The sequence below is a fragment of the Pagrus major genome, chromosome 12, assembly GCF_040436345.1.
Source record: "Pagrus major chromosome 12, Pma_NU_1.0".
NCBI classification, from domain to species: Eukaryota; Metazoa; Chordata; class Actinopteri; order Spariformes; family Sparidae; genus Pagrus; species Pagrus major.
Genome location: NC_133226.1, coordinates 12162210 through 12190101, shown reverse-complemented (window position 1 = coordinate 12190101; position 27892 = coordinate 12162210). Strand labels below are relative to the sequence as shown.

Below are 27892 nucleotides of genomic sequence, written 5' to 3'. Positions count from 1 at the left end.
TGTGGCTCTCTCTCTCTCTCTCTCTCTCTCTCTCTCTCTCTCTCTCTGTTCAGCTTTGAATTTCAAGATACACAGCATTTTTCCCCATCTCCTCCTCCTATGTTTCCTACTTCATTACGAAAAGCTACAATAATTATGCAAAGTTGGCATCCACAAATAAAGCTGATTTTCACCTGGTGTTGGAAGCTCCCCCTCCACAGCCCATCATGATGCCAATAATAGTAATCATGATGATAATGATGATTATGATGATAATGATAGTCCGTCCCTCCACCTAGTGGTGAGTTAAATAAAAATTAATTTCGAGGTAACAGATTTAACTTGAATCAAGGGAACATGGTATCATTGCCTTCTTCCATATAAAAAGTGATATAACAATGTCTAGACTGTCTGAAACAGTATATATGCAAATTTTATATTTTTGGCATGTTTTGTGGCATTTTGGCTGTATTTATTTTGAGTCTGAGCTTGACATGCCATCCTCCTTTAACTCATTCTGTGACACAGTGGTTTGAGTAATAGATTTGAATGTTAGCAGAATTGATGTTAATAAAAAGAAATAACTACATTGTCATTATTTAAAAAAAAGAAAAAGTTTGTTAAGTCACCATTAACAAAACTGGCAACTTGAGAGGAGTAACTTACTTTAATATAGGCTACAGGAGAAGATATTCAGCATATTTATAGTCATAGTTTCAGAATTTTAGATTTGACATATTTAAAGACTTAAACAAAAATGTAATCAAGTAATCCTTAACAATTGACTATTACTACCCAGTCCCTGTGTGCAAATCTGTTAAACCTGTAAGTTTGTAGCCTACATTACTTTGAACTCATTTCAATGATAATTTAAAGGAGCAGTATGTAGTTTTGGGGAAGACATTTTAATCAGAAGAGAAAGATCTTCTTTGACTGATTTTTTTATGCTTAAACATACGAAATAAACAAACTCTCTTTGTTTTCATGACTGAATAAACTGAATAAACAAACTGACATTAAAGGACAACACAATTTGATATTGCTTTACTTTGTTTAGCTATATGAGGCGGACCCTGCCACCTGTCTGGCTTCAAACAGCAGTTCCTCATTTTCAAGTCTAATGTAAACAAGTTGGTCTGCATAAAGCCAAAACAAACGTCACACGCTGCTGTCATTTTACGACACTGACGTCAGACCTACAGCTGTAGTTGCTCTGCGCATGCGCTGTGTAGCAGAGGCTGGACGCCGTCTGCTTTGTTGGGACCATCGATGCTGTGACTTTCGGCTGTCGTCAGCTGCCTATTGCACGGAAACACGGCGGATATGTAAAGTCTCTGTTGGTTATCAGACACTGTTAACTTCCTCTGAATTCACAGCCGGTGCTTCACTGTGTTTCGCTGCGTGGACGACAAAGTGAGGAGCTCCTGTATACAAACAAAACGCAGCGAGCTGCTGTTTAAGGTGGCACGTCAGAGATAGCTGCAGCGACACGAACAGGACTCTTTCCTGCCCCCTCGTCCGTTAAGTTCGCTAAGTTCGATGGAAGACAGCATGCAGCTTTGTTAGGAGTCCAACTCCAAAACGTGTCCGTCCGAACATGAGAGAAGAGGACAGTTTGTTGTCAGGAAGGCAGCTCATGGCAAGTGAAAGAGGGGGTGAACATCCCTGCTGCTGCTGCTGCTGCTGCTGTCCCTACTTGACAGAGGAGAAAGGAGCTAACCAGAAGGGTGTCCTGAGGCCTCCTGGTCCCTTCAGTCAAAATCACTAAAATCACACTTTGGCACGAAATGGAGACGGTGGGGAAGTTTGAGTTCAGTCGGAAGGACTTGATAGGACATGGCGCATTTGCTGTCGTCTTCAAAGGCAGACACCGAGAGGTGGGTGTTATCCTCGTCCAGTATTTACATTACGTGTTGAAAACTCATATTATTCCAAATATAAACGAAATTAAACGTATTGTGAGTGCTTTAAGTGTTTTATTGGGCGTGAATCGCATTTTATTGGCCGCCTGGTGTATTTGTTTTCATTGTACGGCCTTAAGAGGCCTGGGTGAGCATACAGGATGTTCCCTTAAAATAACAGGCAGTTCATGGATAAAATGCTAAAAAATACTTTTTAAATACACACGACACCTTTTTTGAATCCATGGATGGTAACTTTACGTGGGTCTTTATACTTCGGCTGTTTTTTTTAATGCAGATGATGCGTGTAGATAATGTAGAGCAGCCTTCATAATTGTTTCCATTAGATAGCTGCAAACTGAGGCCATTATTGAACGTGTTGGAACATGTCCTGTACCTGGAGTGAATGAGTATAAATTATAATAGCTTCACAGTAATTTGTTTAGACACTGGTGATACAATAGATCACATCTGATTAGACAAAAACAACACGTCTGGGAACATGTAGGCCCCTAGCATGTTTGTTAATTGGCACGCATGCATTTCTTCCACAGAAACATCATTTAATAACACATAATGCAACACATTCAAGTAGGCTGTAAAGGGAGAAATTGCACTGATAAGGACACAGCATTGGGTTTTTATGGGCTGTTCTATAAAACTAACCAGACCTCCTGGCTGATAAGGCTCAGCAGATGATAAGTAATCAGTACCAGATTCCATTTAGAAAACCTTCAAATTAATGGAGGCAAGCATAGACGATCAGTCACCAAGAGGCAGCTATTGTATGCTTAAAGGCAATATGTAAGAATCTTAGTTGGAAAAAAAAAAAAAAAAACTATCAACAGAATGTGAATAAGAAGCAGTTTTGACATTATGTTGTTTATGTATTGTGTTGAAGACATAGCTAATGGCAGCTACAGCCGTTAGCAGTTAGACCTCCTGGATGACTAGTCTCAGCCAGTGAGAAGTAATCGGTACCAAATTCCATTTAAAAATCTTTTGAACCAACTGTATGAAGGAGGAATGCACAGTCAACAATAGTCAACAATTATATGCGTCATGTGACACCTTAAATATAAATTATAATTAATAGACTGCACAGAGACATGTTGAAAATGCACCAAATTTGACATAGTCATACACCATACAAAGGTGCAGTGTAACACATGCTCCACATACTGCATTGCATTTGTTTTTACCTTCAAAAAATTAATTATCCATGTAATGTTTTCTTGTAGAAACATGACTGGGAGGTGGCAGTGAAGTGCATAAACAAGAAGAACCTGGCCAAGTCCCAGACACTGTTGGGGAAAGAGATCAAAATACTCAAGGTAAGCCACGGAAAGTTCTCTTCCACCTCCTCCAGTTATTAGGTTACTATGTGTTCTTGTAACATTATTTTAAGGAACGACAAGTAACCGAGTTAGACTGAACAAACAAAGCAACACTTTCTTTCCACATCAGTATTACCCTGCTGTTTCTTCTATCACTTGATATTCCAAAGTGTTATAATATATTTATTGGATCACGTGGTGTGATAATACAACACGTTGTTGTGTTTAATATTTCACTATCTAGAGCTGGAGAGGAGCCAATTTTTCGGGTGAATTCCCATCTTTGAACATGAGAATGTTTCGTCCTGCAGACTACAGGGGGCCCTCAGTAGACTGTACATTCATGCTGGACATCCTGTCAAATATGAAAGATATACTATTAAAAACAGTGATTTTCTCTGTCTTTTCTGCAGGAACTGAAACATGAGAACATTGTTGCTTTACTGGACTTTCAGGTATGTAATACTACACTCACATCAGCCATGTAAATCATGTCAGGAACAGGCTGACTGCACTGTGTCGAGGCTTCTGTTTACATACATGATTATCACACCTCTGCTCGTCCCAGTTTTCTCATCAGTCAGTGCTCATAAAGTGGAGCAGATGGGCTGTTGTCTCTTCCACATGACCCACTTCCGGCTAATGCAGCTTGAACAGTTTTGTTTTCCCTACTTGTTAAATGAGGCTTCACTGCATCGGTCTGTTACAAAAACTGTTTAATCTTGTTCAGGCTCGTCCTCCTCCGCTCTCTGTCGTGTACAGCAAATCCTTGTAAAGTTTCAGAAAATACTTCTGTCAAGCTCGGTCTTCATCTTCAGTGTTTATATTGTGTCTGCAGTCACATGGGCTGTCCCTGCTAGTCTCCTTGATTTAGGCTTTGTGTGAAGTGTAGTGACTTCATTTTTTACTACGGTGCCAAGGGCGTAGACTAGGTGAAATGTTCCCATACAATCAGAGATATACAGAAAACAACAGCTTTAACCTCTTAGCACTAGAAAGATGATGAATAAAAATCTGCAGTCACAGCAGTGTAATCACCTGTAGGCCTAGTAGCAAATCTGTGCGAACACCTGCCAGGTAATTTAAACTGCACAACCTCCTGCCCCCTCACAAATACATGCATTAACTCACCAGGTGTTCCTTTTGTCGGTTTGGGCCATGACTAACACACTGCCATCTGGTTAGAATAAATATCTAATGCAAAGATTAAGGGAATAGCAACATCTGACACGACAAAAAAAATGTACAATAGTAGGGGTTTAGTATTGAGCAAGAGCTGCTCAGCTGTTGGAGAAACTCGCAATACTTGTGAAGAATGTTGACATACATCCTGTTGCATCACTGCATCTGGTGTTAGATTGATAAAAAAACAGTGTTGATGCATTGCTGAGCTATTCAACCTTTTTTTATCCCATAGGAAATCTCATATTTGAAAACTGCATATCATTCTCCAAAATTAATGATGGCAGTGTACTTTTTTACAAACCTTGATTATTTTGAAACTTTATGTTCAACTGTCAATTCATATGGTTTATGGTTTAGGCACAAAAACATGATTTAATGCTTTGGCTTAACTGGTTCTGTCACCACGAACATGTGTACAAATTGTCCTTGTGTTGTTAAGAAAATCCAGTTTTGTAACTACTCACACTGCTGAGAAATGTCCTGAGGCCTTGTTAAAAGTATCCAGTGGCTTCATGCTTATGAATATTGAAACACGGTCTCGAACAGTGGTCTCTGGCTTGGCTTGGATATTCCACATAAGGCCCATTCCAAATGTAGCATTTCTGGATTAAGACGTGGGATATGCCAGTATTATTCTCTACATGGCTACAGCGCATCCAGAATATGCAGGGTTTTTACGGCAGTTGGCAACAGCAGTTTAAACTACCTGGCAGGTGTTCTCAGTGTAAGCAAACCAGCCAACCGTTTGCAAAGCTGTAGACACTTTTGCAAAACTTGCAGAAGGGTGGTAACGAAGGTACACAACTGGAGCAACATGACTGCTCTAAGAAAAGGAAGTAAAGTCCTCCATAGCGCTGAAATAGGGTTAGGGTCTCCATGTTAACAGGAATATTGGTGGAATATTAATTTTCATTTGTCATGTTAACAGCTTATTCAGAATATTGTCTTTTTGGAATAAGGGAAAAAACTAGAACATTGTGGGCATGTTAATGTAACCATTACCAGACCAGAACATTTTTTTTGATAAATTAAGCTGACCTTCATTCTCTACCCATTATTTTTATTCTTTTTGTCAGTGGGCTTAGTCATCATGCAAAGAAGGTTACAAATAAAGTCGTGACCAGTAATGCATAAATGCTGAGCTCTGCTAGCTACTCAAACATCCCAGCACACTGTAAAATAGCAAATGAGGATTTAACTGCTTTGCCCGAGAGCCCAACATCAAAAAGCATAAGGAAGAGAATTTTCAGCGTGCTTTAATGCACTTACTCATGCAGAACTTCAACCTATTCCTGTCTATTATCTTTATACTGGCTCACAGTGGCACCTCTCTCTGGGCATCTAAGATAGTCCGAGCTGGGCTCTAAGATTACAGGTTTGTTGTTGCACAGCAGCAGACAGTGTAGATGTTCTGAGCAGGAGATCCCACTATGCAGCTCTCTAATTAGGTCAGGAGGAAACTGAAACCAAACCAAACACTGGACACCAGAGAGATACATTTGCTTTGATTTTCACATTTTATCTGATTGTCTCATCCAAAGTAGTTTGAATGTCGAATAATCAGATTATTCTAGGTTGTCTCGGAGTTACAGGTGTCAGGCAAAGTGTGAAAGTCAACGCACCAAAAGGTTTTAGTCATGCAACAAGTTCCTATTTCCTAACAGGTTTTGAGCAAGAGCAGATAGCAGATAGCTCGACCAGAGATGATAATCGATCGTCTTTTTTCAAACATGAATACCAAAAATTCTCTAATGATAATAAACACTCAACGCAACACCAAACTTTTTGTCCGACTGAAGTCAGGTGCTGTAATATTGTGAGATAAACGCAGCAGAGATACAGCCTGTTGAGACCAGATGGTTCGTTGGCTGGTCACTCGCTGCTGCTGTCCATCTTCAATAAAGCCAAACACAACCAATTTCAAAAAGCCTGACTCAGCTGAACTGTGGAAAGCAGTCTGGCCTCTGACTGGTGGATTCAACAAGATACTGAGACGAGGTCAGAGTGAAAGACTGCAGTCATCTGTTGCTGTGAGATAAGAGCGCTTTTTCATGCAGGCCGCACTATGTTTTCCTCTTCAAAACAGGTTGTCTGAGAGAGGACACCAGAGGAAAGAAAGTAGATAACAGATGTTAGAAGAGTTGATGGAACTCCTCCGAATGTACAACATCTAAACTCATCTGGATTCTGATAAATTTATAGTAACTTATTGTTTTTTGGTGATGTTGTGGGAGCTTATGAGTTAAAGGTTTTAGATGGTTTATTCCATCGGACTTGTTAATTATTTACTGATTGTTTTGGTCATGCTGCTGACAGCAGAGCCAATCGTCTGATTCCCTGATTGTTTTTGGCTCAGTATTAATGCAGCAGAGGAGATTCTTTCCTAATTTCTCGCCAGGTTTTGCTGATATTCAAACATATTCAAGATTCACAGCAAAGAACAGGCCACATTTCTTTTTAAAAGCCCGTCAGTGCAGGAGTCTGGGATCCAGTTTTACAATATTAACACTTTTATGTAGACTACTACCAGGGTTTTCCCTGTGCAGCAACCAAGCAGTTTTGCGCACCACCTACTTTTAAATGAATTTAAAATCGAAGTGGAGAGCACCAAACCCTAACCCTTACTAAATGACTGATCTAATGGATGTAGTCCTCCACAAATCTAGGAAAAATCATTATCCTATTGTGCAAAGCTTTGATATTTGTTGACATATGTGCCTCACTCTTCTGTTCTTCTCTTTTTCCTATGTGTCTTTCTTTCACACTGTGAATAACTCTATTTCTCGAATCTGAATCACCAGCTTAGTTTGCTCGAACTTGATCGACAAGCACCAGCACCACCTGTTCCTTCCTGTGTGTATCACTGACATGTGTTTGTTTACCCTCCACTCTTATCTCTTCTCTGTTTAGGAAACTGCCAGCTCAGTGTACCTGGTAATGGAGGTAAGCTCGCTGTGATGTTTGGCTTTGTTTGCTCAGCTCTGTATTGTCTCAGCTCTGACAGGGCCTGGGCTATAATTAGCTGAGTCCTCAGGCATCAAAAGAGGGTTGGAGGGTGGGAGGTGGGCACCAATCATCGTACAGCTTGGTTTTCACCGTGGGTTGATACTGAGAATCTGATGAAGAGTGTCAGGTATGACTGGAGTTGTCTGTCATACTCGCTCTTCTTGTTCTGACAACATAATTGCCTGTTTCATTACTTGAAGTAATTCATGTAGCGTGGTATCTTTATTCATTTTCCCCAGCTCGATTGTTGTGTGAATGAGTTGTTGTTAAGATTCGTGTAATATCGTGTTGACGTATTTGCCAGCCAAGCAGAAAGGCTTACTCACACACAGCTTCAGTATAAAAAGCAGGGCTCCTGACTGCTACTTTTAAGTTGCATTTTGCAACAATTTTTGGAGACAGTGCAACTTATTTTATAACTAGGAGCACCTGTGCAACTTGCAAATAAATCACTCATTTCAATTGCTTAGTTATTACCAAAGGATTTATGAGTAATATGATTGTGATGGAACAAATTGATGTTTTGTGTTGCACGACAGTTTAAGTGGTATAAACTTTGTACTGGTGCTCCTCATACTTTCAGCAGGGAGCGCCAGTGCTGCTAGTGGAAAAAGTTAGTCTAGAGCCTTGAAAAGTTAGCATACTAAAATGGAGACAGATAGGAACAGATAGTCAAGACAGTCAAACGTTCATGGTGTATGCAATTTCCTGGATAATGATTACACAATGTTTTACTTGTTTAGCGCTATTCAAAGCATCAGGGTTTCAAAGTGCTGAAAGGTTCAATAAAAGTGCCAGTCCAATAAAACATGAAAATGATAGTTGCTGGTTAAACGTGGTATTACAGAAGCAGAACACGTATGTAATTACTGTAGATGAAAGCGACAGCAGATGCATATCTGTTAACTGGTCCTATCTTTTTATTACCATCATTGTTTTGTGCTTATTTCTGTATCATAGAAAGGAAATGGCTTGTGAGGCAGCCTTTCAGAGCCTCACCTGTCATAACACAGCTCGTCCTTGGGTTCATTCATATTGATGCTGGGAGTGAGAGCAAGGATGTAAATCTGGAAGCGCTTCAGTCTTCAGCAAATCACTGCTCTGATCTCGTTTGCTTTCTAGTCCCTTGATGTCAGACACTTGTTCACTAAAGTTACACATCATTCCTTTTCCCCTCTCTCCCCCGCCCTCCCTGTCTCTCTTTCTAATTTCAGTACTGCAATGGGGGCGACCTTGCTGACTACCTACACTGTAAGTAAAACAAGACCAGTTTTCAATAAACTCACACTGTCCAACAATACAAACAGTAAGAGTAATCTTCAATTTCTTGATTGAAAATTCTACAATTATTCAATTTAAAGTGCTTGGTATAGAAGCAAATGAATAGAACTAAAAAATAAACTACATTTAAAAAACAATAAAAACTAAAGCAAGCAAATTGTTATAGATTAAAGGGTAACTCCACCACTTTAACACATGAAAGTGTGTTTACAGGTTTTGGGCAGTACTACATGTCAAACAAATAGTATAAAACCTTTTGTGGCTCCAAAGGAAACTGCATGTAATCTGATAAATTGCCTCCAGTGATGTTACTCTGGCTAAGTCACATTGTGGGTAATGTAGGCACCACGTTTTGAAAAACAGTCCACTGTTTTGCATTGCACTCCTTCAACACTGTTGGACTCATTATGGAAACAAATGATCAGAATCGATACAGCAGAACCAGAGACACCACCTTTTATTCCACACATTCTCCTTACTTTTTAAAACCTGGTGCCTACTGCTACTACTACTACTATTTTCACATATGTAGTATGGCTCCAGAAGACCTGTAGACACACTTTAATGTGAAAACCCTTAATGTGTTACCCTTTAAGCAGAAGTTGTGTCTAAATCATTGGGAAGCCATAGTAAACGGTAATCTTTGAAGGCCTAGTTTAAATGAGCTGGCAGTTTTGGCAGACCTCAGGTATTCAGGAAGCTTAAAAACGAAAAGCTAACTAAGAGCTGTTATTTTTCAGTTCTGTTAGATCTGCCAAGAAGATTAAGAGAGTGCAAATAAAAGGGAACAACTCATCCTAAGGCGTCCAGTCAGGTCACGACTTTGTTTTTGTAGGCTTCCTGTTTGACTGCAGGAAGTAGGGTTTTATCTGCGGCCCTGAAGACAGAGACAGATTTGGTGCTTTATGAACTTTGGCTTAAAATAGACAGAGACGTACAGTGTAATAAAACCACAGAAACTTCCCTGCTGTGATTTTCTTTCTGAACCCATCATATGTGAGGCATACATCATATACATACAGTACACCAGAGAATCATGATGGTAAAAACAATCAAAAGTTCTGTCCAGGAATGCCACATCTCATAAATTACAGGGCTTTCAATAGCCAGGGAATTATTGTGTCAGTATGGGCAGGGTGGGAAATAAGATGTCAGCCGCCCACTAGCTGTTTGCCAACAAATTAAAGCTGTAGCTAAATAGAGGACCTATTCTAAAAATAGTCTCTGCCTGCGTGGTTAAAAAAGTTTCATAAGTATTTTTGGGTCCACTGCCTACTGTGGTTAATAAAAACAACTTTTTTTCCTGGCCCAAGTCGAGTCTGAGCCTGGGTTTGAAAAAATCTGTTGGAAGGAAGGTGGAGTTAGAGAGAAATCCAAGACAAGGGAGGGACTGTCACATAGAACCATACAGTACCACCTTGAGATGAGGGAGGTGATTGGAGGGAAGGAAGGGGCATGGAGCAGGAGGTGGCAGTGGGGTGATGTGAGACAACGGAGAGAAAAGAATAAAGAGCATGCAGATATTTTTAGAGGTAAATTTAGATGTTTGGTATAACATGGTCTGACTCCAAGATGTGTCAGGAGAACTAGTGTGATATGCATAGATTTAAAAATACATGAAAGAGGGCCACTCAGTCCCTATCGGTCTACTATACCTCCACCTTCAATCCTGCATCAGTTGTTAATTTCACACGCACTGCACACCTCAGCAGTGTTTGTACACCAAAGTCAACTTGCAGTTTATTAACCTTTTATTTACGTCCCTCTTCCTCCTCTGCAGCCAAAGGAACGCTAAGCGAGGACACCATTCGGGTTTTCCTGCAGCAGATTGCAGGGGCCATGAGGGTCCTGCAGGCCAAAGGCATAATCCACAGGGACCTCAAACCACAGAACATCCTGCTCTCCTACCCACCAGGACGCAAGTCGCACTCCAACAACACCTGCATCAAGATCGGTAGGTGTTGATGGTGTGAGAGTCAGCAAGCATGTTCACATTTCATCATCAGTTTTATGTTGTTGCCTTTTAAAATGGGCATCTCGGTACTACAGAGTGACAGTGAAGATATTTGGCACTTTGGTAAAACTTTATAATAATCATCAACAATAAATGGTTGATTTATAGTTAATTAAACCTTAGTATGGTTACTGTTAACAAACAATTAAATGCTTTATAAACCATTTATTAAAGGTACAATATGTAAGAATTGACCGCCTGTTGAAAACTTTTGAATGTTTTCAACTAAAATTCTAACATTGCACCTTTAAGCAATTGTAAAGATGTATAAACATCAGTTGCAACTTTACATTAAACAGTTGCTTAATAAATTGTTTAACAGTGACATAACTATAAACTAAAGTTCAATTATCTGTAAATTACCCAGTTATTAATGATGGTTATAAATCGTTTTCAAGTTTTTCGCTAGACTTTCAGACTGATTTTTTAAGATGTAGCTGTGTTGGATCTAAACGTGCAGTAAGAAAAAAGCAAAAACACCTCAACATTACACACACAAGACCACAGCTTTTAGGTGTACGTTGATGTTTAAATGGAAAGCACAAGAAACCCTCGGCAGGAGCAAAAAACTAATTGAATATCATTAGGCAGCGCATTAAATTCCCTACACCGTAATCAAGCTCTTTACACACACTCTTACTGCTGTAGGAGCGGATAATGATTTCCCCGAGGTCATTTATTACTCTAGGATTTTTGGTCTAAACTCGTTAGAGGAAATTAGAATTAGATTAAATATTAGAATTTGACATTTTCCCTCAGCAGTGTTGGTAGTCCTCCTGTAATAAAACACTGTTGGAAAACAAATGCCAAGACAAACAAATCCTCTTCAGATACATGATACATGGTGTGTGTGTGTGTCTCATCAGTTAAGAGTTTCACTGATTTTACCCAAAAGATGACATTGGTGTAACAACAAGTAATCACCATAATGAGTGTCATGACCAACTGCAGAGACTCCCTGTGTGTGTTGTTCAGTTGTTTAGAAACTCTGCTAATCCTTAAGCCCATTAATTCTTATTCGTCTGGAGAGAGTTGATTGCCGAGTGGGAGTGAAGTCTGAGTGCTCCTGTCAGTCCCACAGTAACTGCTGAATGTTATTAGCCTCGTGGCTCTGGGAGCTCAGTCACACTGACAAATAAACACACACTCGTTGGACCTACATAGATACAGATACTGACACACAAGCACATTCACAGTGGCACAGGGACAACTTAGAAATTATTGTATTGGCTTGTTAAATAGCTTGTGTGCTTGTGCTGAAGCAATATTAGGTAATATTTGTGAAGTTGATGTTTTAAAATTAAACAAAATGAGTAAGGTAATGAGTAGAATCAGTATATTATGAGTGATCAATATTTTTTTCTGACTGTGCCTTGTAATAACCATAAATTGGACTTGCTTGCTTTGGATAACTGAGCTACATAGCGGTTGTTCAAATCATTCTTATTACCTCTGTTCTCTACTGGAGAAAGCAGTAGCTTATGGTCATTAAGTGGATAAACGGCGTGATAATGCTGCATCATTCTAGCTGTAATCACAGTCAAGACAGTAAATGTATACTATATGATAAATAACATCACCTTTTAATTGCTCTTCTTCTTTATGCCACCTACCCTCCTTCCCTGTCTCACTTCCTCCCTCCACAGCGGACTTTGGCTTTGCCAGGTACCTTCAGAATAACATGATGGCGGCAACACTCTGCGGGTCTCCTATGTACATGGTGAGTGCTTTTTTTTAAAATAGGTTTTTATAGATATGAGAGAACATACAGATGAGTGACAAATTAAAGGAAAATCTTAATCAGTGGCTGCAGAAACGTGACAAATGCAGAAGCTTTCATACAGGACACGAGGGGCCACTGAATGGTTTGATGATAATGAAAATGATGTGAATCGATTGATCACATATGGGAGAACCAGGAGGTTTATGCGGGTTTTTCATTAGTCACCAATCTGTAATTGCCAACATACTCGAATGTTTTAACTTGTTGTTAAACCCCAAGTAAATTCAGATTTGATTAATTGTTTTCACGCAGACCAGAGCTTAACACAGTCAGTTATTAGCAGAGAAAGTTTCTTCATTTGTCAATCAGACAGAGCTCAGAGCTAGTTCTATTAATTTTACAATGTTAGCTGAATACTCTCTAAAACAAATCAGCATGGGCAGAACTAACTTAATCATCTCATTAATCGTTTACCAGAGAGTTCAAGTGAAGTGTTATGACCTATTTTTTTCTTTACTAGGCTCCGGAGGTCATTATGTCCCAAAACTATGATGCCAAGGCTGACTTGTGGAGTATAGGAACCATCGTGTTTCAGTGCCTGACTGGGAAGGCTCCTTTTCAGGTAAACACAACACATTCACAGGTTGTGTTCTGACTGATTCAGGGCTATATACTACAGCATGCATGTTTTTTCTTGTTATATGACCTGCTTCACAGTCACAGTTACCGTCACTGTCATTTATGGATGGACCAACAACTACTTTAGCTACGTTCTCTTTGCCACAGTGCAGCACTGCAGTACTCCCTTTGCTCTGCGATCCTCATTCCTCTCTTGACTGCCTTACAACATACCACACACAGCAGATCGGTTTCAGGCTGAAGATAATGTAAAGCTCATTTAGATTTTGATGTTAGCTGTTTTGCCATTTAAGAATATGTGAGCAATCAACATGGGTGTCATTTTGCTCAAGACACTAAAATTGAAGCAAATATTTTAACTTTATTAAAGTGATGGAAAACACACATGCTGTAATTTAAAAAAGCACCAACATGAGGTGCACTAACATAGAACTTCATTGGATGTTTCCTTGACATGTCCACATTCTTATTCAGTAACTGCATATCAGTCTGCTTGTTGAAAGTATTCAAACAGGCCGTGTCGTCTCTCCAGAGCAAGTGAAAGATGAGTAGTTTGCTTTGGCCGACTTGAGCGATGCTGTGAAAGATCAAATGCATAACTTCTTACAAGCTACTTTATCTAAACTGGTCTGCCAGCATTTATGAAACTGAGTAGCTTCTCTCTTTGCATCATTGACAGGCATATAAAAACATGTAGTGATGTGTTATTACGCATGTCATTAACAGGGCCTGTTTGGAGTCAGTCTTGTGCTATGACGGCTTACTGTGTTATGACTCTACGTGTATATTTGCAGACAGTATTTACGTTGGACGATGACATTGTTGTTTACGAATTTGAGGCAGCGTGTCCCCTCAGTGTTGTCGTAAGGCAGCAGTTGCATATTAGCTCGCTGCTGTTTCCCACTGTTGCTCCTACATGAATTTCCAACTGTCTCACCCTGCAGAGGAAACTATTTCCTGTTACCACTGACATACATCCCTGTGCCAGGTTTAAAAGTGCCCTCGTCTCCGCACCACATGTCCATAACTTAGTTTTGCTCAGCCTCAGGCATAAAACAACGTTGGCCGACTAGCCAAGGAAGCTAAGCTAAGAAAACTGTGTATAAAAACGGCATGACTGAGAGAAACAGCGGCCCGCAGGAAAAGAAACACTGCTGCCACAAATTTAACTAAGTGTCTTGGGTTCCCCTAACTGAGCTGATTTAATAAGAAAATGATAAACGGGACATGGAGACGTAAGTTTGTGCACTGAGCAGCAACATACTTCTTTTCATTTTCTCTCCCTGCTTATCACAAACAACAACAACTCTTGCCCTACGGCAACTGTGAGGGGACACGCCACTTAATTGTGCTCTCTGGTGGGGAGCCTTTTGAATCACGATGTTACGATGGTCAGGGATTAGTAGTCGATGGCTGTCAGGGTTGGGCCGATGAACGATACCATTGTCCATCGGCCCAACCCTAATCGTAACTAATTTCAACTTTATTTTGTCGTCTTTAGGCCAGCAGTCCTCAGGATCTCCGGCTGTTCTACGAAAAGAACAAGACTCTCAGCCCCAAGTAAGGAGTTACGCTGAGATGACATGTGATGTGATTCATGTGATTACAGATCTTATAATAAAAGAACACATAGTGAAGGTCAGATCATTTTTCTGCATTTTTGTAATCGATTTGGAGGATAAGAAATGAGAAACTGAACCCAGTTTCAGAATAGAATAACCAGTGAAAAGTGAAGCTCTGACCCAAAGGAATCTTTGAAAATATCTTAGTGTTGCCATGGTGCTGTTAAAATCATTTACCAAATGAAGTCAGCTAGAGAGATGCTTCCCATACCAGCTGGGCTGTTTTAACAGTTGAACGGCAGTTATTCACAACACTGTTTGAAATGACAGTCCCTCAACAAATCCCTGACAGCCTGTTCTTTTACAGCACAACGTCTCTACATTTTTTACATTTCATTTTCTCACAGTTGACTAATGAAAGCCTTTTTAAAAGTTAGGCTCTCAGGAATGTTTAAAACACACCAACTATGGAAGACAACATGTAATTTTGAAAAGATTACCATTCATTTAACTTTCTGTTGGGAACACACATATATCATTTTTTGGTTCCAGTAAACCAAGTGTATCTAAGGTCTTGCTGCATCTGTAGTAACAGTATTCTGTTGTATTATTTTAACCTTTAATGAAGGTATTTCAATGCACACCAGCACACACTGATTGCGGTATTACTTGTTTGCAGCATCCCCAGAGAGACTTCAAGCCATTTAAGACACCTGCTACTGGGTCTGCTGCAGCGCAACCACAAGGACCGCATGGACTTTGGTTAGTTAACATCAAGCACAGTAACATTTTACAGTTTACTCTATGGTGTTAATGAAGACCTACACCTATACTCATGCTACTTAATTATACTATTGTTTGTCTTTTGCTGAGAAGTGTTATGTAAAGGAATAAAACAGAGAAAAGATTATGTCAGTCTGTGTCTATGCACAGGTGTTGCATAGATACTTAATATGAGAAATGTTCTGTTTCACTGCCTCTTCCTAATTATATTTTGTCTTGTGCTGGTAGATGAGTTCTTTTGTCATCCGTTTCTGGAGGCTAGCTCATCCATGAAAAAGAGTAAGTAAGAATAAATCATACGCTTGTTAGTAGAGTTTGGATGGATAATTGTCTGTAATGCATCATTTCAGGACTGTATCTGTATTGTACACTTTCTAATTTATATATGCGTACATAAACATTTCTTGCACCTAGAATATCTCTATCACACATAAGTCAATACGCATTACGCATTATCTGTGCAAATCATCACTTTTCATCCAAAATAAAATGTTATCCTCAAATCCTATTTTGTCACCCCGACCTGACATTTATGAAGTGCTGTTGAGGAGATTTAAAAATATCAAGATATGTGTGTGTATCATGATATAGCCTAAAAATATTGCAATATTGTTTAAAGGCCTCATTGATCGGCTCCACCTCAAAATAATGCTACACGGAAATAATGTCAAGGATGAATTTTCCACCCAAATGATACTTTTATTCCATCTAAAATTAGTCAGCCACATAGTAGAGATGATGATACATGCATGAGTTTTCTTGTAAACAAACTTGCTTGTGTCTGTTTACATTGTGTTTCTCACCAAACCGCATGCTTGAGTTGTCTAACAAATGTGTTGCATTTTGTTCCAGCAACTCCTACTGTGTCTATGACCTGCTTCCCAAGCTCCGCATCAGCCAGCTCGTGTAGCAGCTCCTCCACCTCTCACCTCGCCTCACCACCGGTTTGTTTATTATTCCGGTTATTTCTATTGTTTCTCTGTCTGCACCTGATTAACGAGGCTGGGCTTCTGTCTGCGCAGCACCTATTTGGACTTCCTTCATTGTTTGCTCTTTTTATCATTCCGTCCATGCATTCTTTCTTTGTTTATAAACTACGTATTCTCTCTCTGTTTCTGCAGCAGTCTCTTGCTGAGGTTCAGCATTTGCGTGCCAAAGCTCTGGCCTCCCCTACCCAGGAGGCCACTGGTTTTCTCCTCAAGGACTCGTCTGGAGGGGGCGGCAGCAGCAAGAACTCGTCCTCCTGCGACACAGATGACTTTGTCATGGTGCCTCCTCACTTCACCAGTAAGAAAGCAAAGGGTCCTTACCTAAATGTCAATTGCAGCTGTGCATAATCATAGCCTTTGTTCCAGCTTAATGGAACTACTGCTGAAAGATTTGAAGTCATCTTTTAATTTTTAAAAAGACTATAGACTACAGTTTATGAAGCATTTCATAAGCTAGAGTTCTTCTCCATCAGGACATTTGTTATGTGTCGTTCCTATCAATCAGTGTTTATTATTCATGTAATAGAATGTAAAATACTCTGGAAAATGGCCATTTCACTCCCCACTGATATCTGCCGGTCTTTTGGTTTTCTTGCTTTTCCAGCAGGTGAGCTCACATGTGAGAGTAAAGTGCTGCCGGACAGCCTGATGAACAGCGGGTAAGAAGCAAAGATTGGTACTATCACGGATCACATATCCGTAATTGACTTCACTATAAAAGTGAGAGCATATGCTCTCTTCCTTTCCAAATAATAAAGTCCTGACGATGTCTCTTCCCTCTTTAATTAGCTCTCTTCTGGCTTCTGCTGGTCTGTGTAGTCAAGCCAAAACACCCCCACACTCACCTTCCTACAGTGGGTCTCCAAGTCCCATCAGGTAACAGCAGAAAGATGAATGCTTGGTTGTGGTGATGCATGTGATACTGTGAAGCTCAGAGGGCACGACATTGTGAGCCATCTAGCAGCACTGCAGTGGCAAGTCGTAGTGACTCAGTGTCTGCTGCTGCCTGCTCACAGTGACAGCAGCTTGGGTAGTAAGATTGATGACTTTAGGCAGTCTCTGTCAGTTCCAGGAAAAGATACTTGATATGGATGGTGATCTTGACATTATTCAGATTTTACATATCAGACATTGGTTGTATAGATAATGGAGAAATTGAGAACAAACTTGATCTTCTGCCACATTTAAAGTGATGAAGTACTGTGTAATATCGTAATGTTACTGCTATAGCAGTTAATCAGTTAATCAAAAAGGAGCTGCAAATGATCATTATAGACCAGTTAGATTAGTAAAAAAAAAAAAAAAGAAGAAGCATTAATTTTTTTATAGGTATTAAAAATTATTCCATTAATTTCCTGGCAATGAGCAACAAATTGCCAACTAAAGGTCACTCATAGAGGGTCAAACTACATACTATGATGCTAATATCATTGAATAGATAATAATTATAATATTGGACTGGACTGTGGGTTTCTTTGTGAAGGACTCGGGTCAGATTTTCCTCGACAGTCCAAAGGATGTGACTTTATGCATGTTCTCCAGTGCCTCTCTTCGCGCTGCTAACAGAGAGCAACAGTAGCTAACCATAATTTTAAATGGAGTCTGCTAACTTGAACTAAAAACCTGCTTTTAGCACAACACAGAAGTTCCACAGAGCCCTTTAAATTAAGGGGCTATGTATTTGTCAACCATATTACTCTTTTAAGATCTTTGATTGAAATTGTGTGTTAAGAGCTCATTAGCCCTAATATTCAAGTCAGAGTAGATCTCAGTATATTGTGTGCATCAACATATTATGATGTATTAGAAATACTGGAAGGTGAGACTTTTTCCAGAAATTTTTAGAATCAAGTAGGTTTAATAATTGAACACAGCCTTTTATTAACTTGAGGTTATGTAATCCGTGCACCTCATTTGTTTTCTTTAGATGAAAAGTATTGTACAAGTTTTGCAGGATTGTCAGTAACAGAGCATCTTTTCTCCCAAATATTTGGTGTTCCTGTTGAATGTGTCAGACATCTCTGTGTCCACACACACTAACTCTGTGGTTGGCACTCTGTGTTCTTCTCGCCGTTGTTGGCAGGCCCAGTGAGTTCCCTGGAGGTAGCTATGGAAACCATGGTCAGTCATTGCCTATCCCGGTTCCCACTCAGCTCCAGAACTACCAGCGCATGGAGCAGAACCTCCATTCTACCAAACAGGATGGCTCACCACGGTCTGTATTCACAAACACTCACACACGTCCCAACTGCTGCATATGTATAATTACATTTCTTAACTTGACTGCAGTACTTGTGAACTTATATCGTGAACTATGTATTGTTAGGCTGTCGACACCAGTGCGTCGGTGCAGCAGTGGAAGCTTGCTGGGCTTTGCTCGGACCGGGCCTTCACCGCCCTACGGGCAGGGAGCAGTCACCACCAATCGCAGGCTTTCACTGGGAGGCGCCAGACCTTTCCAGCTCTCCCCTCAAGGTAGCTCAGGCTCTTTTTTGCTTTGTATAACATATACTATACTGTATCTACTAAAGTTTAGCGAATACTCGACTGAAATGAGTATCCAGTGCAGATCATTACTTTTTTAATACTGGTGGTAATAATGGTGTTATCGGTCATACTGATCCCTAGTATTTACATCTTGAAATGAATTTGGGTGATGTAGCAGGATCTGGAGCTAACTGGTTGGTAGCTATATTGTAATGCGAGACAAGAGAAAAAAACAAACTTTATTTTCTTTCTTTCACGTCTTTTCGGTGTCCTGACTACTGGATTTGTTAATTAAAATATTTATTTATATTTATTACATTGATTAAACCTTTAATTCAGTCAAGAAGCTTCTCATATATGACGATTCATTTATTTTCTGCATTTTAATTCATTGCAGTAAATAGTGGTTTTTGACTTTTGGTTGGACAGAAAAAGAAATTTGGGCAATGACTGGACTCTTTTCACTCTTTTACTCTCTAAATGGTGAATTAGTCATTGTTAGCTGCAGACAGAAAGGCGATTGACTGGTTCTAGGTGTTGCCTGAAAATTCAAAAGAAGTCAAAGAGGGAAATAAGTATGTGGTTAACATTTGCAATGTCTCTCTCTGAGTCATCCTTGGCAGGAGTTTTGAAAGTTATTGCTTGAGAAAATGAACTGACCTCCTACATGAACAAACACTCTCCTCTCAGCACCATTTGCTCTCTATTCCTCTGAGCTTCATGCTGCCACGGTCCCTTCACTGTCTGGATGTGCCACCAACAGGGTAGTGGAGCAGTTAGACAGGACTAGTCCATCTTTCCTGTCATGCCACCTGCTGTGAAGAAGCAGAAATATTCTGACTGTCTGACATCCCCACAGCTCCTCACCACACTGAAGCCCGGCCTGCTTCTCATCAGCACCCACAGGCGACAGGACTGGGCACACGGCTCCACAGTGCCCCCTGTTTGCTAGAGTGTGCCAGTGGCGGTGTCAGGCAAAAGATCAGGAAGCAGCACTCAGACCCGGTGGTGGCCCCCTCGACAGGCCTGATGACTGTCCGCCCGCTGCACTCCTCCCCCAGACTCAGTGAGCTGATGCAGCGTAGCCCCCTCCCCACCATCCTGGGCTCCCCTTCCAGGGTGAGTCAGCTGGTGTGCATGTGTGTGTGTGTGTGTGTTCTCTTTAGATACACAGAACAAGGAAAGACTACCAAGCAGTTTAAATAAAAGCCCTGGTACCGCTCTCCTTTCCCTCTTGTATCCCTCATCAGACCATACCTCCATTTGAATTCCCCAAGCCTCCCAGCTCTCCGAACCTTGTGACCTTCCTGACACAGCAGGGTTTGGTCATCGGCTCCCCTTGCAGCAGGACTGCACCAGCAGAGCCCAGAGAGCCGGGACAACAAGCACCTACACAGGTCACCCAACCTGCACACTGCATCCACAGACGGAGTGATGATACCAAGGGCTTTGGAAGGTTAGATTGATGTTTTTACTGTCATGTTCTGTTTGTTAATTGTTACCATCCTGGTGCTGTTATAGTCCTGTCTATGTTGTAACAGATACAACATAGACAGGATTTTTTTCATTCTTGCATGTAAAAATAAAGACCAAGAACCTAATAGAGTGGATAGAAACATTGTTAAATATAGCTAGCAGGGAAAAAGTGAGTAAACGAATGAAGGCAGCTAGTAAAAATGTATATTAAATGAGGATGTGGCCTTATTCGAACACGTTTCCTTCCTTTCATGTTCTCTTCTCTGTGCCTCTGTTTCCTCTCTCTTTGCTGCAGGTCTCAGAGTGCCGGTCGTCTGTCTGACATGCTGCTGATGGCTGCGTTTGGACCAGGCGGACCTGCCGGTGAACGAGGCAGCACAGAGAACCTGACCTCTGAAAAAGCCATAGACATAACAGGTAGGCACATCTGTGGATGAACATATGCATGTAGTTTCGGATTTCAGTGTATTTATGTGGCTCATTCCAATAAGTGACAGGCTTACTTAAAGGTCCCTTATTGTAGTGTAGAAAGAAACGAGCCGTCAGGACTTCCATAAGATTGTGATGTCACAAGTATACAGTCACCGTTCTCTGCGATGTCCTCAGCATTGCCATGGTTGCAAAAACCATGGCAGAGACACAGGGACGGTGCTTGCTCAGGCCTGTGAGAGCTAACCAATCAGAGCAGACTGGGTTTTTGGTGGGAGGGCGTGCTTGAAGAGACAGGCCCTTAAACAGGGGATTCAGACGTAGAGGTGCTGCAGCAATGGACAGTATGATAAAAATAATGTTTTTTTTTTTTTTTATATAAGCATGTAAATATTTTGTAGTAGACACCTAAAATAAAAGTATGAACCTGATAGTTTGCATAAAAATGGGACCTTCGAGGATCAGATGCATATGGTTTCCCAACACTCTCCCCAACCTTCAGTCATTGCTCTTTTCTGCACTCTAGTGCCCCCTTGCGGTGGGGCAGGCCTCGCTCCCGGCTCCTGTAGCCCAGCACAGGTGGTGTTCACCGTGGGCTCTCCTCCCAGTGGCAGCACCCCGCCTCATACCTCCAGACAGAGGAAATACTCAGGTAGCGCACACACATCCGCATACAACTACATAGCTTGTTTGCAGTCACACGACAATACTGGTATTACACTCTGCACAGCATGCAACGTGAAGCACTGCGAGGCTATTTCTTTCATTTTCCATGATGTCATGGAGGTAAGCATAAAACGTATTTTCCACTGGCTGTAGTTAAGTTTAGGAAGTCATAACCCAAATTAATGGTTTTCTGAACACAAAATTTTCCAGTTTTTTGATTGTCACTTAAAGAAAAAGAAAAAAATAACATATCTCCTGGTGGAAGATGCTCGTTAACCAGAAAGCACGGACAGTGGTCAGCAACGAGAGTGAATGCCAAAAACAACAAGCAGCATAGTTGGTAGATTTTGTTATTTATTGTATAGTGATAAAAATGCTTGGAGAAAATAGTTATGAATATGAATATTTCATACATACAATTTTTTTCCATCTCTTTCTCTGACTCCTGCAGGCTCGTTCACTTCAGTCAGCCCCGCAGGCTCCTTCACAAGCCGCTACCCCCAGACAGGCATCTATCTGGATGGCTTTGAGGCTCCTTCTAGTCCTCGCTACAGTTTCACTGATCCAATCACAGCCAACATGGGCGGTCCTGTGACCTTCGAGGCTCCCGAGCTGCCTGAGGAAACGCTGATGGAGGTGAGAGGCAGGTGTTATACACAGCTCTGGAGAGTATTTCAAAAAGGGAAGACGCCCCTTAGGTCCTGCGCATTCTATTTATATTTGCAGCAAAGACTCCTTATGTTGTATAGATAAGTCAGGGGTTCATTTTCACACAATCTTGGAATGAATAATCCCTCTAGAGAGTGTGGAGTGTGAGAAAAATAGAAAAAAGAGAGCATGGTGTTGTTGAAGTGTCTTTAGCGCAAGTCATTGTGGCAAAATAGCCTCAGGTGAAATCTGAGAGTGGAATAATGAAATGTACTGAATGACCTGTCTCCTGTTAATGTGGACTGAATGCAAAATCACATCTCTGTTTAATATTCTACCACTAAACCACCACCTGTCTCTGTCGGAGTGCAGCAGGAGCACACAGACACCGTGCAACGCCTGCGCTTCACGTTGGATTTCGCCCGCTGTCTGATGGAGGTGGCTGGAGCCCGTGGGGCCGCGGTGGCGGGGGAGCTGGGGGAAATTTCTCATCCTTCCGTCCTTCAGCCACAGAGCCTGGTAGCAGATCAGATAAGCTCGCTGAGCCGAGAGTGGAGGTAAGGCCGTATCAGATGTGGCTGTGAGCAATGATGCCATTTATCCAGTTTGGATAGAGCATGATTTCAGAGTGGATCTCTTGCCTGTGCGCAAGGAAAGTCACAATTTCAATTCTGAAACGAAAATAGAACAAATTGAGCTTTCAAAGTCGACTGTGAAATCAAAAGTAGGATTGGTGACTCTCCCATTAGACCCTCCACTGCCACTTGCATGCATCCGAATAAAAATACACTCCAAAGTAACACAGCTTACTTGCAGCCTGCAGCTGCACTTCTAGACACTTACTCTGTTGGCACAAAAACGCTGAAGGTAACTCAAAAGCAGCAGAGATGTAGGGTTAACTTTCTTTTTCTCAGATCCTTTATCCATATGTTTCGGAAGAGGGTTTACTCGTGGGGGAAGAACTGAACTGACATTGCCAGAGATCCCTTATTGATTTGTCCAGGAAGAGAGTTTACTCTGGACAGATTTGAGACACCAGACTTGGCAACAAGCTGAATTTCTGTCTTCTCATAATGGAGGTTGTGGTGTTAAATGGGAAAATCTTTGGTCTCATCTCTGCTAAACACATCTATCATACATCTGTCCTCTCAGTCATGCAGAACAGCTGGTTCTCTACCTGAAGACTGCAGAACTCTTGTCCACGGCCTTACACACAGCCATGGAGCGAGTGAAACAGGGCAAACTCTACCCATCTGCTACAGTCAAACAAGGTAGGAGCCATTTCATTCTGTAAGGTGGAGAGTTGTGTTAAGGTGTCTGTTTGTTAAAGTGAAGGAAAAATCATTTTGACCATAACCAGTTGCACAATGAAATTAAAGTACATTCTTTCAAATGTTCTGTCAACACACAGTGGTGAGGAGGCTGAACGAGCTGTATAAATCCAGTGTGGCGTCCTGTCGCTCACTCAGCACCCGTCTGGAGCGCTTCTTTTCCAGGAAGCACCGTCTAATGGACCAAATCACCTCCATCACAGCTGAGCGGCTGCTGTTCAGCCACACTGTGCAGATGGTAAGCCAGAGGAAAAATTAGACAGCTGCGGAGCAGAGAAGTAGACAAGGGTTACTGACTATCAGACCACAGCTTAACCATTTAGATTTAGATTTAGTGTTTGTGGGCATCCAGTGAATTTTAGTCCTCAAATTTGTTACAAACTTAAGTACATGTATGTGGAAAATACTCCTCCTATCTCACTCCAGCTCTCTCTTTAAACCTAGGCTATGAGAAGTTGATCCCAAGCTACTGCTTTATGATCACAGGAACATTGAAGACGCAAAAGTAATGAATGTGGATTCTAATTAGAGTTTTGTATAAATGTATTTGTGTACTCACTCAGGATAGAGTTACTACTGAGGAGCAAGTGAGAAAAACAAATTTTGGTGATCCATTTTCTAATGGCAGAAATTACCCATGCGTTTAATAGCAGGTGAAGGAAAAAGGTTTTGCCAGGATAATCTTTTTTCATTAATTATCTTTTTTTCATCTGAGAAACAGTTAGAGGGGGGAACATTTTGTTGGGTAATCATTCTTTGTCACGTTTTTTGTTCTTCATCTGTGAAAAAAGAAAAACGTTATGTGCTAATCCGCCGTTAGCTATACCTTGTGTTTAAAGTGCATGGAGAAATTAAAACCTGTCTTGGGAAAAATGAATGTTTTTAGTCATGTTTAGAACGTGGGGTTGTGGTGCACTTCAGCCTCTTGTGAGCCAAATGAGTATTTCAACAAACTGTTTTCAAAGACCAACAAGTAACTTTGAAAGAATGTCATATAAAACCAGCTATTTTTTAAGTATAAACACATGGCAGAAAACAATTCAGATCAAACTTAGGAAATGGATGGCTAGTTTTTTGTGTTTTTTTCCCCTCACGTGCCTATAGGGTTCCTTAAGTAACACACAATAACAGCTTTATTAGTTTTTTTATTTCTTCACAGAACTCAGGCTCATCACATGTCCCAGCAGCATTATATTGGTATTTTAACCAAGACAAATGTATTAACTTCAACATCCCGCTGTCCTCTCAGGTTCAGGCTGCTGCTCTGGACGAGATGTTCCACCAAGGGGAAGCATCCGCCCTGCGCTACCATAAAGCTCTGCTGCTGATGGAGGGTCTGTCTCTGCTGCTCACTGAACAGGACGACATCGTCAGTGTTGGCAAATGTAAGCACATCTGTCAGCTCATCTCACGTCTTCATGGTTTGGTGTGGGATGATTCTCCAGCTAAAAATCATCTTTGATGATGATATAATTAAAACAATTTGCTATGTTTTCATCTTTAATCCTTTTCTTTTCCCTTTGTCTTTGTGTGTGCAGGTAAGGAGTGCATTGAACGTCGTCTCACAGCTTTGCAGTCAGGACTCTGTGTCTGAGAGTCCTTCGCTGCTTTATGGAGTGGATATGATGTCAGTCATTTTCACCCTGCACATTACCAACGAACCACATCTGCACCCACATCTCATGGTCTTCACTTAGAAATGCTTTAAGGTTTCACAAGAAAAACCACAAGGCTTCTGGGCTTAAGCTGTCTAAATGGCTTGCCATTCATTCCAAGATTTTGGACAGTGGCAGTGACTTCCCCCAACGCTAAACTTGAACCGGCGTTGGACACGGAGCACTTGTGCTGTGAAAGAATGTCTGCGCTCTCATCCATGTGAGAGGACTTTGCCCCTGGCACTGAAAATAGTGTTTTTTTTGCCAAGAAGAAGCTTCCCTTCACTAGGCGTAACACATGCAGGAGCAATTATTGCCAAGTAGTCACACACCCACACAAAGTGCTTATCTTTACATAAACAGATAGCATTTTGTTGGGCAAATATTCATGCTACGAATTTGCAATGGGCAACTCTATACACAAAATTTTTACCAAGTAGCTGGAGGGAAAATACAGTATCAGCTGTACAGCTTCATACGGAAAGGATGTGGGCTGATGAAGACTGGGAATGGCCGAGTATCATTCTCATCAAATGTATGTTTGTCTTGCTTTGCTGGGTTGTTCTGTTTTTTTAATCTTATTTTTACTTGCTTGCTGAAGGGAAGTATGAGTAGTAATGCTACACTTGGTGGCCGGAAGTGCATGCAAGCACTATTACAAAACTGTTGCCAAAATGATTAAAAAAATGTAGTTATGTTTTTGTGTTAGGTTACTTTTTAGATTCACTGTAGATAAGGTTACTATGCTGGTTTGGACACTTTACTGATTCTATACTTGCTTAACGTCAAAGATCACGTTCCATCATTGAAACAATGATGGAATAGGGTTTTAGTTTTTTAAATGGTGGTGGATCCAGAAAACACTCTCCACTACCCCACTGCTACATGCAGAATACAGCTTTTCATTCAAGAGGGACCGAAACTGGTCCATTAGCATCCCTGATCACATTCATGCTAAAGATGCTGCAATAACCTGGTGTACAGAGGCTTAAATGCTGCTGTTGCTGGTAATTTCCTCACACAATTCCACAATCTGTCTGTCTGTATGTTATCAATCAACCGTGTCGGAGTTTAGCAAGTATAATCAAATTTGAATGTCGGGGCTGACAGGAGAGAAGGAGCGATATATTAGCCAAGTGTTAGCTAACTCACATTTAGACTTGTCTCGGGGCTAACGTCTGAGTGTTTTTGCACTGTTGAAGTACTGTAGAGAACGATCTGGAGTGGAACATGCTGAATATGTAGAGTTTTTGTAGATAGGTTTGCTTATTTAGAGATTTTGACTTCCTTTTTTTAGTTGTGTTATAGTTACAGTCAAAAGTATGTTAGATGTAAGAATGCTGACACAGAGATGGTATAAGCTATGAAACCTTAGAAAGATTTCTTTAAGAAGAAAAAGGAAATGAAAAAAAAATCACTTTACGCTGAGAGCTGATGTGCATCGATTGTGTTGTGTTCTATTTCAGAGTAGTGGCGATTGTGTTTGATTTTGAAGAGTGTCTTGTTGATTTGGAGTGCTAGTTGAAGATGTGTGCTTTACCTGAAATATTTATGTATTGTTGATATTGACCTTAGCCATAAATCCCAACTGGATACCTTTACTCCCCTAAATTGTGGGCAAATAGGGAGGATCAGCTTCTACTTTGGTTCCTTTCAGAGAGAAGTTTGTGTGCATGCTTGCATGTGTGAAGTGATGTTTGATGTATTAACGGACGGTGGTACTAATGGTCTGTAACGAGATGTGAATGATATGATGTTGACTCCAGTTGACGTGCGTGGATGTTTTAGGATCCCACTTTAACATATGAAAGGGTTTCCCTGGTGTGACCCAGGCCTAGTACTACATTTTTCATCCCCACGGTGTAATCTCCTCTGCCTTTTTGACCAAGTGCATATTTTAGAATAAGTTGTTGATGTATGCTGAGGGCTGAAGGTGGTTTATGCTGAGATTATGAAGCCAATATAGTAGCACTGTCAGCAGAACGTGATGGAGGAAAGGTTTTTCTCAGTGAAGATTTCTCTAAATATACGTTATGTGTATTTGCTTTGTGGCCTTTTTGTATTTTGTCGGAGACTTTTTCTCAAATTTTCGTAGCGTGTTTATAAAGTTTGTCTTGAGTGTACATTCCTAATATCAGCTCATCCACACGCTCTCTGTCTCTCTCATGACGTCTTACCTTTTAAAGACCGATATATGTGTCACTTTTTATTGTTACCCACAATCATTGCAATCGGCCATCCTAAAGTCAAAAGCACCATACAGATCGGTCGTACAGCAGTTGAAATAATTAAGGAGTACAGCAGGTTGGTGTTGGAGAAAGATTCTGCTATGTGCACTCCCATAATCGATCTGTCATTGATTTGGATTCTTCTTTTTGTATGTTTGATGAGAACATACCAGAATGTTTTTCATTTTGTTTTTTCACTTGACTAATTCTGTATGACCTGTATATATTGTAAATTAAGTTATTGTTATTGTGTATATGATGCTGCAGGCACGGAGAGAACAGTACCACACCACCTATACATTTCCAAAGAACAGGCCTTCTTCTGCTGATCTTCCATATTGTCTCTTACTGTTGCGAAAGCATTTTAATGTTATCATATCTATGACAGACACACTATCTCATTGTCCCTGTGTGTGATGTAACATTTACTGTTTGAGAGTTGCAATATGAATAAAGTCAAAGGAAAGGTAATTTGTTTTTTCTTTAGAAATCTTTAGCTCCTTTAGAACTGTGACAGATGTTATGATCCTGCACACCTGAACCTACTCAGTCAGAAACCTCACCATGCTCAGC

The 27892-nt window shown here is 40.8% G+C and overlaps 1 protein-coding gene across 2 annotated transcripts; it reads left to right on the top strand.

Annotated features, from left to right (window-relative positions):
- Positions 1 to 1245: 1245 nt before the first annotated feature.
- ulk1b (unc-51 like autophagy activating kinase 1) lies at positions 1246 to 27790 on the top strand. 2 transcript variants are annotated; one of them, XM_073477758.1, is made up of 27 exons: positions 1246 to 1856; positions 3122 to 3214; positions 3631 to 3672; positions 7313 to 7345; positions 8623 to 8659; positions 10470 to 10643; positions 12350 to 12423; positions 12947 to 13048; positions 14567 to 14625; positions 15307 to 15389; positions 15639 to 15689; positions 16263 to 16354; positions 16532 to 16697; positions 17007 to 17058; positions 17189 to 17275; positions 18483 to 18614; positions 18726 to 18874; positions 19746 to 20005; positions 20137 to 20342; positions 20658 to 20779; positions 21318 to 21443; positions 21909 to 22093; positions 22478 to 22662; positions 23258 to 23376; positions 23517 to 23674; positions 24686 to 24821; positions 24975 to 27790. In XM_073477758.1, the coding sequence occupies exons 1-27, from the start codon at positions 1767 to 1769 to the stop codon at positions 25028 to 25030; spliced, it is 3069 nt and encodes a 1022-aa protein (XP_073333859.1). In that variant the 5' UTR covers positions 1246 to 1766; the 3' UTR covers positions 25031 to 27790. The 2 variants fall into 2 exon arrangements, with proteins under 2 accessions (XP_073333859.1, XP_073333858.1); XM_073477757.1 differs by having other exon boundaries at positions 17004 to 17058.
- Positions 27791 to 27892: the final 102 nt, after the last annotated feature.